Source organism: Stenella coeruleoalba (genome assembly GCF_951394435.1).
Source record: "Stenella coeruleoalba genome assembly, chromosome: 6".
Classification (NCBI taxonomy): domain Eukaryota; kingdom Metazoa; phylum Chordata; class Mammalia; order Artiodactyla; family Delphinidae; genus Stenella; species Stenella coeruleoalba.
In genome coordinates this window covers 36,796,764-36,812,113 of record NC_137151.1, presented here as the reverse complement: position 1 = coordinate 36,812,113, position 15,350 = coordinate 36,796,764, and the positions used below count along the sequence as shown (strand labels likewise).

Sequence of the window (15,350 nt, the reverse complement as noted above, 5' to 3'; positions counted from 1 at the left end):
GCTGGCAGCTGTAAAAACTAGGGCACTAGACGTGTGAACAAGCTCCTTTCCCGGAGATGCTGGGGACCTGGGGTAAGACAGAAGGAGAGCTCCAAGATGGTTCCCACCAGCCTCCATGGCCTTGGGAGAGTATTTCAGTTAGCCCCTAGATGTGGATTAAATTAGATATCTGCCCTTCAGGCCAAAGCTTTAAGATATGCAAAGAGGCTCTTTCACAGAAATTCTGGACACTTTTCAGTTGGGTGGCTCTGTGTTGGGCCCTGGAAGGTGCCCACAATGAGTCCATGCAAGCTTTTTAAGAAGTTTCTTTGTTCACTATGGCCTTGTGGGTCTTGTGGTCACAAGCCCTGTTGGTTTTCACAGCTAGATGTTTTGAACGCCTGTCTCTCAGGTGCAGGTCTTAAAAACTGGGGTGCCAAATGTGGGGTTCAAACCTTTTACTTCTCAGAGAGAAGCTGGGGATTGTGTCTCCTGATGAGGGTCATTGCACCAGGGGTGGGGCTTACGGGTGTCTCAGCCTCTCCTACCCATTTTGATGTGGGTTTTTTCTTGTGTGCCTGATGTGTAGGAGTCACTCGGCTAGTTTCTGGATTTCTTTTGGAGGACTGTTCCAGAGGTAGCTGTAGATTTGGCATGTCTGTGTTCAGAATTCTTCTGTGTCGCCATCTTGAACCAGAACCCCCTTTTACATTTATTGTTAATGTCTACCTAAGGAGGAAAGTGATTTCATTATCTCACTTTGTGAGTCAAACAACTGAGGCAGAGACAATTTGTCATCCTTGCATAGGCTCATACAGGCAGTAAAGGGCACAGCTAGGATTCGATCTCCGAAGCAGGGTCTCTTGAACTACCATGAAGACTACTGAAACTTTAGCTAAAGTGAACTAATGAAAGGACAATTCTAGGAGCTGTTTCCTCAACCACAGTATTGACATAAGCTATTCTCTTTTCATGTACTTTTTTCCTTTAAAACCATGGTACCATTGAAGAAAATCAAATAGTGTTAAAATGGTTAACAAAAGTCCTAGTATAAATGAAAACATCCTCTATCTTGCTCATCGTATCACATTTCTAACAAACAGTTCCATTTTCTCGGGCCTCTCAGTTTATTTACATGTCAGTGTTTGCATTATTATTAGAGCGGTTTGTTCTAATGTTAGCTAAGCTTTAAATATTCCTTCAAAGCTACTCTGTGTAATCATGCTTGGCTCCATTTCATAGCATAACCATTAGTGCTGAGAATGTGGGGTAAGAGTCCTTTTTCTCTGTCAGTGATTTCAGCTGTCAACCTCTAAAACAGTGACACAGGGAATCTGTTAGCAAAGCTGTTTTCGTCGAAGCATGGGCTGTTCAGGAGGGAATAAGAAGTCTGCAACAGTTAACATTTCAGTCTCGTGAGCACTTTATTGGCTATAAATACAAGTCAATACCACAAGAGGGCACCGTCTTACTTTCCAACATCTACAATTACAAACATCGATCTTCATAAAATGGTTTCAGCTTTTTCATGTGTTGTTTTAGATTTTGAAACCTTATAAAAGCAAGACTTGCTACAAACAGGATCAGCGTTCGATATATATTAAATGAGGTCAGATAATTAAATTCAGAAAAAGAATTTATAAATAGTCAATAAGAAAATTGAAATTACAAAAGCAGCGTTGTTCATCCTTAAACTGAATTACAACTGTGTGTGGTTAATGCTATATCTACATGGCTAAGTTTTTGTTCAAATACACAGTTTTAGTGATGAAATAATTAATTTACCTCTTTCTCCAATATAACCACCTATTACTTCATTTGTACACCCTAACATTCAATACACATTTCATTCAAAACCACCTAGCTTTCATCTAGTCCAGCAATTACACACGTTCCATTTGTTTTCAATAGATGCAACCCATGAAGTACCATCATCCCCCTGGCTACAAAACAAAATACAATTTGTAAAGGTAAAAACTCAGAGAATTTCTGAAATGGTAACCCATTCTCTCTATGTTCATGAAAAAAGGTAAAAACTCAGAGAATTTCTGAAATGGTAACCCATTCTCTCTATGTTCATGAAAATAAGCAATCCAATTTGAAAGTCTTTGAACTGATGTAAGCTCTAGAAAACTCAGTGTTGAAGTATGGGAAGAATAAGGATTTGCACTAACATAGTGCATAACAATGCAGTGTCAGGCGACTCATCATTTACAGTAAATGCCTTGGTTGGACTTTCCTCTGGATTGTCATCATGCTGCTAAGGATAAAGTTTATACTCGAGTCTGTGGGAATTCCATCATGTTTTCTTCTTCCCATTTCCAAGCAGGAAGAGAAGGGTTTTCAGGTCCCTTGGGGAAATCAAAGAATTAAACACACCCACAAACAACTTGAAAGCAAAATGGCAGACAAAATAATCCTTGACTCCGTGTCCAAATGAAGTTGAGTCAATATTACTTTCACAATATTTGTATCCTGCCTCGTATAACGCATCATGAGATTCCTCAAAAAACTGAGAATTCTGAGAGCTACAAAAGAGAAAGCAGTTAAGGCAGTTGATGTCTACATTTGGATTTCTTCTTCAGGTTACATGTCTAAGTCTCCGTCGTAGGCTAAGGTCAGAGGCTTCTGTTGGGGAAGTGTGCTTTGATGTGGTTTTGGCTTCTTGCTGTAAAGGGAAAAGAATTCCTGAGATAAAGAAAGTTCACAGAGCTCTGTTTCACGTGCCAGACACAATTGTGGGGTACAGAAATTCAAGTGGTTAGACAAAAGATTGATTTCTCTGGACTGGTGGGTTCCTTTTTGGAATATTGGTGTACTTTGACCCTTAAACCAGGAGAAGCGTTTGGTTGTTTTTTTTTCAAAATCTTAAAAATGGTTTAGCGGAAACAATGAATTTGGTAAAGGCTACTTTCCTTTATTTATATGCAGTAATGCGAATATCTGTTGCTAATTCCTGAACTACTACGACCTCCACGGCACAGATGTTTAACATCATAAGTAGCCAGCACAGCCAGACTCCCACGCCTTACTCTGCTCTTGTTTTCGAGTAAACACGCTTCTGCTCTGGCCTGAATCCTGACATCTAGCTGCTGAGTCACCAGAGCCTGTCAGGAAAATTTCACTGGTTCTGCACCAGTCAAAGCTATTCTCCCCTGGTCTCTGTTCTCTTTGAGGTCTACCACGTTGCCAGATCAGGGGGGGGCTGCCATTCCTTCTCACAGAGAGAGAAGCTGAACTTGAGTTACATTCCTAAATCACACAGTGATGCCCCAGATCTGGGCGAAACATGCTGCATTACGCTCTTTGATTCTCAGTGTGCGTGAATCTCAGTTGAGGAGTATTTATAGTTTGAATTCTACCACGCAGTGCCCCACCTCCCACGGTTCTGTTTCCCTTCCCTCCTCAGTGCCTTGGCTTTGCTGTGACTTCAGAGCTCAGCTCTCTTCGGGTTGTCCTCAACAGCAGGGGAACCATCAAGTGTCAAGCCCTGTGCTGAGGATTTACAGAAGGTATCTCAATAAAGCCCAGGACAGCACTGAGAGGGAGGCATTAGGATGACTGCTACTTGACAGTGAAGGACTAGAGAAGTTATTTACCTTCCCTCAAGTCACTGAGTGAGTGGCACAGCCTGGAATCTAAGTGCATCTAAAACACACAGGACAAATGCCTTTAACCCTTCAGTGCATCCTCCCTCTATCTAATTCATTAATTAGGCACTTGGTGGAAACTTTTTTGTCTGTATGTATTTTTATACTTCGAGTGAATGTAAATTAAAAACAAACATTTCAGTGTGTACAACTGGCTGGCATTTCGAACACTGTGTTAGAGTGTTGCATAACCATCACCCTAAAGGGAAACTGGTCCCATTAAGCAGTGTCTCTCCGTTCTCTTACTCTGTCCCTGGCAACCACATATCAACTTTCTGCCTCTGTAAATTTGCCTATTCTCGATATTTCATATGGAATCATACTATATGTGTGGCCTTTGGGGTCTGGCATCTTTCACTTAATGGTTAAATTAGAGAATCGTTTGATATGTGAAGTTTACCACAAAAGAAAAAGATGTTTGATAACATGGTTGTAGGGAGAATCTCCTAGGTTAAAATACTCAGGTTCTCATTCAGGAGAAATTGTTTTTTGATGTTTGAAGCGATTTATAGATGCTAAAGAGGTAAATTACAACTACAAGGAACCAGAGATCCTACTGTGTCCCTACCCGGCACCCAGCGTGTAGCAGGTGCTCAGTGTATGACTTGCTGAGTGCTGGCTGCAGGCAAACACCTGCCTCTCAGCAGAGGGGAGGAAGAAATATGCTTTAAATTTGCTGTGGAGGCGTCCTTGGCCTATGATTTCCCGTTTCCCAGGTCTGTTCCACTTCTCAAGAGCAGTTACTGCATAATTATCTGAATAACATTCAACTTTTCTATATTAAATATATGTATATTCCAGTGTCTCTAGTCATATTGCCAGGCCCAGGCTCCTGATCAGTTATCTATTTTATATATAGTAGTGTGTATATGCGAATCCCAATCTCCCAATTTATCCCCCTCTCTTTCCCCCCTGGTAGCCATAAGCTTGTTTTCTACATTTGTGACTCTATTTCTGTTTTGTAAATAAGTTCATTTGTACCATTTTTTAGATTCCACCTATGAGCAATATCATATGATATTTGCCTTCCTCTGTCATACTGAGCGAAGTAAATCAGACAATCTCTAGGTCCATCCGTTTGCTGCAAATGGCATTATTTTGTTCTATTTGGCATTTGCTAAGGGCTGTTTGACAGAGAAATGGGAGAGCTGAGTCCTGGGGCGTGGGGAGGAGGGATAGAGATGGCTGGATCTTTACAGAGACAATAATATTTGGTTACCAAAGTGGATGGGGGGATGAGAGATAAATTAGGAGTTTGGGATTAATATATACACACTACTCTATATGAACTAGGTAAACAACCAGGACCTACTACATAGCACAGGTAACTCTCCTCGGCATCTTGTAATAGCCTATAATGGAAAAGAAAGAATCTGAAAAAGAACTGATGTGTGTGTGAGTGTACAACTGAATCACTTTGCTGTACACTTGAAACTAATACAACATTGTAAACGAAGAATTCCATAAAAAGAGACAATAATAAAGTTGGCCAGCCTCTAGGACTGTGCCTGGAAAATTCTGCTCAAATATGAGACAGATTTTTATAGCAGCTTCCAGGTATGGAATTATTATGAACACTGTGTTCATCACCTCTAGGAAAAAAAAAAGAGAAAGGGGGCTCCCAGTATCTAGGTCTTGGATTTTTGTGGCTCGTGGTGTGTGTTGGGATGGTTGTGATGAAGGCTTCATTTCATATGCATCTTTTCATACTGTGTAAGCTCTCAATAGACAGATACTAAAGTCACGTCTATGAATGTGTGAGATCCGAGAACTTTTAGAGAGTTTAAAAGTTAGCAAGCACTGAATAAGGCGGTGATTTTGCTGGGGAGCTGTGGCTTTACAAAGCTTCCTGGCTGGTTAAAAAGAGCCCTAAGAGGAAGAGCTGAGTGGGAGGCTGCCCTCTGCACAGGAAGCAAATAGGAGACTTGTCCTTCGAAGTCCCTGCTCCCTTTCCTTTATTAGGCAACTCATTTAGGAGCCATTTTGTAAGTCACTTTCTCTCCTCAACTCTGGTATCGGGGAAGGTGTGACCACCTCACTCCTACTAAATCAGGAGCCACCAATGCCTGGCCCATGGACCGCCGCCACCCCTAGGCATCCTGTACCCGCGGTGGACGTCTCCTATCCATCATATTATTGTTTACTGCTGAGCCCAGGAATAGCCTCATAACTCTTCTTGACAGCCACCATCACTTTCAGAGTTGGCCCAAGGGAGAAAACCAGTATGCAGCCCCGGCTGTAAGAGATCATTGATGGACACGTTTTAAAGTCACCTCTTCCATGACCATTTGCGTTTTAGCAAAGGATCAACCCATTAAGCCAGAAACGTGAGCTCATTGTAAACGGGCAGGCAAGTGCTGGCACTTCTCAGCGCTCTTGAAGTCAAGCCACAAGGACCCATCCCCAGACCAGAAGACATTAACAGGCAGCTACTCAGGAGGGCCGAGCCCCGGAAGTGGCGACACCACCTTCAAACTTTCAAATTTGAGAGCCCCTTTCCTGCGTTGTGCTGAGCAAGGTAGAATAGCTGCAGTTCTCTGAGTGATTTCCAGACACTATGTCTAGATTACCTACAAGCTCACCCAGTGGTCGTCTCCACTAAATTACCTCATGAGTCTTTATTGCCAGGGGAGCTGGGCATCAGTAATATTATTTCAAAAACTCCAAATGCTAATGGCAGACGTGCAAACGGTCATATCTGAACGAAGCAGTCCTTGAGAAGACTGTTTTTCTCCAAACATGTCCAAGTTTTTATCATAAATTGCCTTCATCTAAATGTACACCTAACACCTGGCATATTTACTAGAGCAGCTCTCTTGTCCCAAGCTTTTTATGTTGGGGGAGAAAATATAAAATCTCCAAAACTGTCATCCTCTAACTAACTCTTCTGCAAGCTATTTAATAGAAATAGATGGTGTGAAAATACCTATTTGGATTCTTTAGGCAGCTCCTATATATCACAGTAAATGTTTTGATATCAATAGGTCTGTACCCAGGTCTGTAGCTTACTTGGGAAATGAAGAGCCCCTAAAAAATGTGAAAGGTGTAGACACTACCTCGAGTCTAAAGAGTTTTTAGGATTACTCAAGGGAAAGAAACTACAGAGACTGCAAGTCCAGTGGAAAGAGTGTACATTTGGGGGTTAAGACAAACGTGGAGCTGATTTCACCAGGCTGATGTCCTTATATAAGTTATTCAACTTTTCTGAGGATTACTTACTCCCCCTTTAAAAGGAAGGTGATACTAGCAACGCCTCATTGGATTATTATGAAGACTGAATAAGGCAATCTATGCAAAGCACTTTGTTTGATGTATGAATATTAGTTGTTTGATGTATGAATATTAGATTTTTTTTTCCTGGCAGCCCGGGTGTGATCCCTGGTCAGGGAGCTTGATCCTACGTGCAATAACTAAAAAAATCCCACATGCCACAACTAAGAGCCAGCACAGCTAAATAAATAAATAGGCCTATCAACACACCAGGGTATAAGGAAACAGTAGAAAATGAAGTTGAAATTGTTGTTTGGGCTCAAATAGTGGAAGACTTTAATTGACTGGTAAGGCAGCCAGAACATGACTTTCATTTTGCTGTCAATGGGTGTCTGTCTGAGGAGGAAAGGGGCTGATCACTTGGCTAAGTTTTAGGAAGATTAATCTGGCTACAGACTGCTGAAGGCAGCATTTGTAAAGAATCCAAATATGGAAGTAACTGTGCTACTTCCAACAGGGGATAATTAAGGCTGGGCATTGAGGATGAAAAAAATAAATAGGTATGAGAAATACTGTACATAAATATTTATATAATTTGGGCACAAAAAAGTAAGGGGCAATTCCATTGATCTTTTATAATAAAAATTTTCCAGAATATTCTGTTTGTCATCAGAATTCAGTGAGGCACCTAATTAATCCCTAGCACCTAGAGTTATACAGAAAGGGCTGCAATAAATATTTATTGTTGAAGGAATGGATTAAGGGTAACACAATTTTAAGTTGAAGGAGATGGAGAAATGTAAAAGGGTGAAATTTACGACTTATTAAATTTTAATTTTTAATCTTTTAGATATTCTAGGGAAGAAGGAACCATAGAATCTGGAATTGGGGATGTGGCTATGAAGTAGAACACATCCAAGCTTTCACAGACTAATAGACTAGCCGATTAGCTTACACTGTATTGGGCCATTGCTTTGAGAGCAGTGTCTCTTCTGTCAACCCCTTATGTTCTTTGTTGCAATTTAAGACCTTTTCCTTCTTCTAATCTTTTTTAGTGGTGAATGCTTCCTATCACTCTCAACCTCATATAGGCCTTTCCACTTCACATTTGTCCATTAAGACAGGACCTAGACAATACTCACAAAACTTACCAATTCAAACATAATTGGTCAAATCATTTGATTTTAGCGTAAACGACTAACTGAAGGTGTTCCTTTTTACTACAACACTGTGGAAATGTTAGTTGGATAGAAAGCCAACTTCTAGAAATTCAATTTCAATCACTATAGGTGGCAGAAAAAAATGAAAGTCACTTAATTTTCTTCACTAACCTTCACTGACCAAGAGCAAAGATTTAAAAACCTGTGTAACCTTGGAAGTACAAGCTAGAAATACAAAGAGTGGATTTGAGTTGCAATTAAAACTTGGGTGAAAATTCTCAAGGAAATACTTTGAGACAGATGATGAATATAAATATCTTGATTTAGAGAAAAAAAGGAATACTTTGATCTCATGAAAATTAAAATCCTTTGAAAATTCTTCTTAGGAAGCTAATAAAATATTCTCAACACACTTGAAAACATTCAAATGTATTTACTTCTGTCTGGTTTCAAGACCAGCTCATCAAATAAAATATATTCTATACAATAACTAATCATCATTTTCTGAGAATAACATATTTTTAGGAACTAGTCACTTACAAATTGGGGTTCCTGGAATGGACAGTTAAATTTTCTCTCATGGCTGGTCAATGTAGATAAACAGCTGGCTCTACTATTCAAAATTTACTACTAGGTTGTTTGAACCAACTGGTCAATTTAACATAACTGGTCAAAATTGGTCAGTTTGAGAAGAAAATTTAAGAACTAGAATTATCTAGAGTGATGGTTCTCAGCCTTGCCTGGATATTAGAAATACCTGGGGCGCTTTTAATTATTCCTGCATGTGGTCAGGTTGTTCGGAGGCTTAAATCAGATTCCCTGGGGCTAGAAATATCAAAAAGGGAATGTAAAGATACAATACCTTTTAAAATCGCACCTCCAAAATAAAATACTTAGGAATAAACCTGATCAAGAAGGTGAAAGACTTATATGCTGAGAACTATAAAACATTAATAAAGGAAAGTGAAGATGATTCAAAGAAATGGAAAGATATCCCATGCTCTTGGGTGGGAAGAATTAATATTGTTAAAATGGCCATACTGCCTAAAGCAATACACAGATTTAATGTGATCCCTATCAAATTACCCATGACATTTTTCACAGAACTAGAATAATCCTAAAATTCATATGCAACCATAGAAGACCGAGAATTGCCAAAGTAATCCTGAAGAAAAGGAACAAAGCAGGAGGCATAACCCTCCCAGACTTCAGACAATACTAAAAAGGCACAGTAATCAAAACAGCATGGTATTGGCACAAAAACAGACATATGGATCAATGGAACAGAATAGAGAGCCCAGAAATAATCTTCAACAAAGGAGGCAAGAATATACAATAGCAAAAAGACAGTCTCTTCAGCAAGTGGCATTGGGAAAGTTGGACAGCTGCATATAAATCAATGAAGTTAGTTAGAACATGCTCTCTCACCATACACAAAAAAGACTTAAGACATGACACCATAAAACTACTAGAAGAGAGCATAGGCAAAACATTCTCTGACATAAATCGTACCAATGTTTTCTTAGGACAGCCTCCCAATGCAATAGAAATAAAAACAAAAATAAACACATGGGATCTAATCGAACTTACAAGCTTTTGCACAGCAAAGGAAACCATAAACAAAAGGAAAAGACAACCTATGGAAGAGGAGAAAATATTTGCAAATGATGCAACCAACAAGGGCTTAATTTCCAAAATATACAAATAGCTCATACAGCTCAACAACAAGAAAACAACCCAATCAAAAAATGGGCAGAAGACCTAAATAGACATTTCTCTAATGTACAGATGGCCAATAGCGCACATGAAAAGATGCTCAACATTGCTAATTATTAGAGAAATGCAAATTGAAACTACAATGAGGTACTACCTCACACCAGTCAGGATTGCCATCATTAAAAACTCTACAAATAACAAATGTTGGAGAGAGTGTGGGGAAAATTACACTGTTGGTGGGAATGTAAGTTGGTGCAGCCACTATGGAAAACAGTATGGGAAACTCTTTCTCAGAAAACTAAAAATAGAATTACCATATAAAACAGCAATCCCACTCCTGGGCATATATCCAGACAAATTCTAATTCAAAAAGATACATGCACCCCTATGTTCACAGCAGCACTATTCATAGTAGCCAAGGCAGGGAAACAACCTAAATGTCCATCGACAGAGGAATGGATAAAGAAGTTGTGGTACATATATACAGTGGAATACTACTCAGTCACAAAAGAGAATGAAATAATGCCATTTGCAGCAACATAGATGGACCTAGAGATTATCATACTAAGTGAAGTCAGAAAGAGAAAGACAAATACCATATGCTATCTCTTATATGTGGAATCTAAAATATGATGCAAATTAACCTATCTATGAAACAGAAACAGACTCATGGACATATAGAACAGCCTTGTGGTTGCCAAGGGGGAGGGGGAGGGATGGAGTGGGAGGTTGGGGGTGAGCAGATGTGAGCTTTTATATACAAAATGGATAACCAACAAGGTCCTACTGTATAGCACAGAGAACTATATTCAATATCCTGTGATAAACCATAATGGAAAAGAATATAAAAAAGAATATATGTATGTGTAACTGAATTGCTTCTGTACAGCAAAATTAACACAACACTGTAAGTCAACTATACTTCAATAAGCAAAATTTAAAAGAAAAAAAGAATCAAAGCTAAAAAGTACTGATCTAAATCAAAATTCTAAAATGGGAAAGCCCTGACTAATGACTCGCCCCTTATACCTTCTGATAGTATTTGAAAACCAAATAAAAGAATGTTATTTCAAACAAGGACAATAAAGATAATGATTTCCCATTTCAACTATTCACCAATTCTACTGTTGATGATTATTTGTGAGTTCAAGGGTCCTGTTATAATGGCCAATGATCTTAAGTTTTCTTTTAGTATAACATGCCACCCATGAAAATATGGAATATTAACTTTTTACTAGTTAGTACTTACCAAACAAAGTAGGAAGTAAATACGAGGAAAATCACGATAAGAAAACCACCACCTGAAACGCCATAAACCCAGATTTTCACTCGGCCATCTGTTTAAAATAGAAAATAACAAACTTATCAACAAAAGCTTTATTTCTTATCTAAATTAGTGTATTATTTATTTCTCAGCTGAATTCTGAGATTTGCGTAAGTCAGAAGCATAGGTGGAAACACCCACATGTGACAGCTATCAAATGTCAAAAAAAAAGGTGAAAATATAAAATGTAAGATAGTCTATCATTTTTTCACAATGCCAAACAAAGACCAGAAATCAGTACTTCATAAAATCTAACAACTGGCAGGATAGTTTGAATTTATTTTCATTTGTATATACTTCTAATACAAAAGTACTACAAAACATATACATATGTGTACAAGTATATATTATTTTGGACTTGTTATCTGCTGGAGTTAATAAAATAGAACCAAACAGTCTGATCTATTTTGTGATTTTTACTGTGTGAGGTATACCCTGACTGTATGTATGGTGTGCGTGTGTGTAGAAATTTGAGTTGTTTCTGGAAATCTCATGGTTTTTGCTCTGTTTTACATGAGCGCACAGTTAACTAAACTTAGAATTGCACTGATAGTAGCAGTGCCTTAGCATCTCAAAGGAACTATGTTCCTTTCTGAAAGATATACACACAAAAGGTTCATTATACTACATGAATGTAATTACTGTGGGTCCAAAGAACATATCAAACTCTTATGCTAAAGACTTTCGACTTCTGGGAAGATGGCGGAAGAGTAAGATGCGGAGATCACCTTCCTCCCCACAGATACACCAGAAATACATCTACACGTGGAACAACTCCTACAGAACACCAACTGAATGCTGGCAGAAGACCTCCGACCTCCCAAAAGGCAAGAAACCCCCCACGTACCTGGTTAGGGAAAAAGAAAAAAATAAACAGAGACAAAAGGATAGGGACAGGTCCTGCACCAGCGGGAGGGAGCTGTGAAGGAGGAAAAGTGTCCACACACTAGGAAGCCCCTTCGCGTGCCGAGACTGCGGGTAGCGGAGTGGGAGAGCTTTGGAGCCGCGGAGGAGAGCACAGCAACAGGAGTGCGGAGGGCAAAGCGGAGAGATTCCAGTGCAGTGGATCAGGGCCGACCGGCACTCACCAGCTGAGAGGCTTGTCTGCTCACCTGCCGGGGCGGGCGGGGCTGGGAGCTGAGGCTCCGGCTTCAGTCGGATCTCTGGGAGAGGACTGGGGTTGGCGGCGAGAACACAGCCTGCAGGGCGTTAGTGCACTGCGGCTAGCCGGGAGGGAGTCTGGGGAAAGTCTGGACCTGCCGAAGAGGCAAGAGACTTTTTCTTCCCTCTTTATTTCCTGGTGCGCGAGGAGAGGGGATTAAGAACGCTGCTTAAAAGAGCTCCAGAGACGGCGCGAGCCAAGGCTAAAAGTGCGGACCCCAGAGACAGACATGAGATGCTAAGGCCGCTGCTGCTGCCACCAAGAAGCCTGTGTGCGAGCACAGGTCACTATCCACACCCCCCTTCCGGGGAGCCTGTGCAGTCCGCCACTGCAGAGTCCCAGGATCCAGGGCCAGCTCCCCCGGGAGAACGCACAGCACGCCTCAGGCTGGTGCAACGTCACGCCGCCCTCTGCCGCTGCAGGCCTGCCCCGCACTCCGTGACCCTCCCTACGCCCCCCTGGCCTGAGTGAGCCAAAGCCTCCAAATCAGCGGCTCCTTTAACCCCGTCCAGTCTGAGCAAAGAACAGACGCCCTCCGGCGACCTACACGCACAGGCGGGGCCAAATCCAAAGCTGAGCCCCTGGGAGCTGTGAGAACAAAGAAGACAAAGGGAAATCTCTCGCAGCAGCCTCAGAAGCAGTAGATTAAAGCTCCACAATCAACTTGATGTACCCTGCATCTGTGGAATACATGAATAAAAAATGAATCATCCCAAATTAAGGAGCCGTGTGGATGAAAGGGTCTTGGTGCTGCAGCCAGGAGTTAGTGCTGTGCCTCTGAGGTGGGAGAGCCAACTTCAGGACACTGGTCCACAAGAGAGCTCCCGGCTCCACATAATATGAAACGGCAAAAATCTCCCAGAGATATCCATCTCAACGCCAGCACCCAGCTTCACTCAACGACCAGCAAGCTACAGTGCTGGACATCCTATGCCAAACAACTAGCAAGACAGGAACACAACCCCACCCATTAGCAGAGAGGCTGCCCAAAATCATAATAAGGCCACAGACACCCAAAAACACACCACCAGACGTGGACCTGCCCACCAGAAAGACAAGATCCAGCCTGATCCACCAGAACACAGGCACTAGGCCCCTCCACCAGGAAGCCTACACAACCCACTGAACCAACCTTAGCCACTGGGGGCAGACACCAAAAACAACAGGAACTATGAACCTTCAGCCTGCAAAAAGCAGACCCCAAACACAGTAAGATAAGCAAAATGAAAAGACAGAAAAACACACAGCAGATGAAGGAGCAAGATAAAAACCCACCAGACCTAACAAATGAAGAGGAAATAGGCAGTCAACCTGAAAAAGAATTCAGAATAATGATAGTAAAGATGATCCAAATTCTTGGAAATAGAATAGACAAAATGCAAGAAACAGTTAACAAGGACCTAGAAGAACTAAAGATGAAACAAACACTGATGAACAACACAATAAATAAAATGAAAAATACTCTAGATGGGATCAGTAGCAGAATAACTGAGGCAAAAGAACGGATAAGTGACCTGGAAGATAAAATAGTGGAAATAACTACTGCAGAGCAGAATAAAGAAAAAAAGAATGAAAAGAACTGAGGACAGTCTCAGAGACCTCTGGGACAACATTAAACGCACCAACATTCGAATTATAGGGGTTCCAGAAGAAGAAGAGAAAAAGAAAGGGACTGAGAAAATATTTGAAGAGATTATAGTTGAAAACTTCCCTAATATGAGAAAGGAAATAGTTAATCAAGTCCAGGAAGCACAGAGAGTCCCATACAGGATAAATCCAAGGAGAAATATGCCAAGGCACATATTAATCAAAGTGTCAAAAATTAAATAGAAAGCATATTAAAAGCAGCAAGGGAAACACAACAAATAACACACGAGGGAATCCCCATAAGGTTAACAGCAGATCTTTCAGCAGAAACTCTGCAAGCCAGAAGGGAGTGGCAGGATATATTGAAAGTGTTGAAGGAGAAAAACCTGCAACCAAGATTACTCTACCCAGCAAGGATCGCATACAGATTTGATGGAGAAATTAAAACCTTTACAGACAAGCAAAAGCTGAGAGTTCAGCACCACCAAACCAGCTCTACAACAACTGCTAAAGGAACTTCTCTAGGCAAGAAACACAAAAGAAGGAAAAGACCTACAATAACGAACCCAAAACAATTAAGAAAATGGAAAGGGGAACATACATATTGATAATTACCTTAAATGTAAATGGACTAAATGCTCCCACCAAAAGACACAGACTGGCTGAATGGATACAAAAACAAGACACATATATTTGCTGTCTACAAGAGACCCACTTCAGACCCACATACAGACTGAAAGTAAGGGGATGGAAAAAGGTATTTCATGCAAATGGAAACCAAAAGAAAGCTGGAGTAGCAATTCTCATATCAGACAAAATAGACTTTAAAATAAAGACTATTAGAAGAGACAAAGAAGGACACTACATAATGATCAAGGAATCAATCCAAGAAGAAGATATAACAATTGTAAATATTTATGCACCCAACATAGGAGCACCTCAATACATAAGGCAAATACTAACAGCCATAAAAGGGGAAATCGACAGTAACACATTCATAGTAGGGGACTTTAACACCCCACTTTCAACAATGGACAGATCATCCAAAATGAAAATAAATATGGAAACACAAGCTTTAAATGATACATTAAACAAGATGGACTTAATTGATATTTATAGGACATTCCATCCAAAAACAACAGAATACACATTTTTGTCAAGTGCTCATGGAACATTCTCAAGGATAGATCATATCTTGAGTCACAAATCAAGCCTTGGTAAATTTAAGAAAATTGAAATTGTATCAAGTATCTTTCCTGACCACAAAGCTATGAGACTAGATATCAATTACAGGAAACGATCTGTAAAAAATACAAACACATGGAGGCTAAACAATACACTACTTAATAATGAAGTGATCACTGAGGAAATCAAAGAGGAAATCAAGAAATACGTAGAAACAAATGACAATGGAGACACGACTCAAAATCTATGGGATGCAGCAAAAGCAGTTCTAAGAGGGAAGTTTATAGCAATACAATCCTACCTTAACAAACAGGAAACATCTCGAATAAACAACCTAACCTTGCACCTAAAGCAATTAGAGAAAGAAGAACAAAAAA

At 40.3% G+C, this 15,350-nt stretch overlaps 1 protein-coding gene across 1 annotated transcript in view; it reads right to left on the bottom strand.

Moving 5' to 3' along the window:
• Window positions 1-900: 900 nt before the first annotated feature.
• THSD7B (thrombospondin type 1 domain containing 7B) overlaps window positions 901-15,350 on the bottom strand; it is a 1,185,627-nt gene continuing 1,171,177 nt past the window's right edge. Inside the window, exons 31-32 of the mRNA XM_079925246.1 lie at window positions 10,965-11,052; window positions 901-2,647 (exon numbers count right to left, since the gene is read on the bottom strand). Coding sequence (XP_079781372.1) covers window positions 2,566-2,647; window positions 10,965-11,052 — 170 coding nt within the window. The 3' untranslated portion in view covers window positions 901-2,565. The remainder of the gene's footprint in view (window positions 2,648-10,964; window positions 11,053-15,350) is intronic.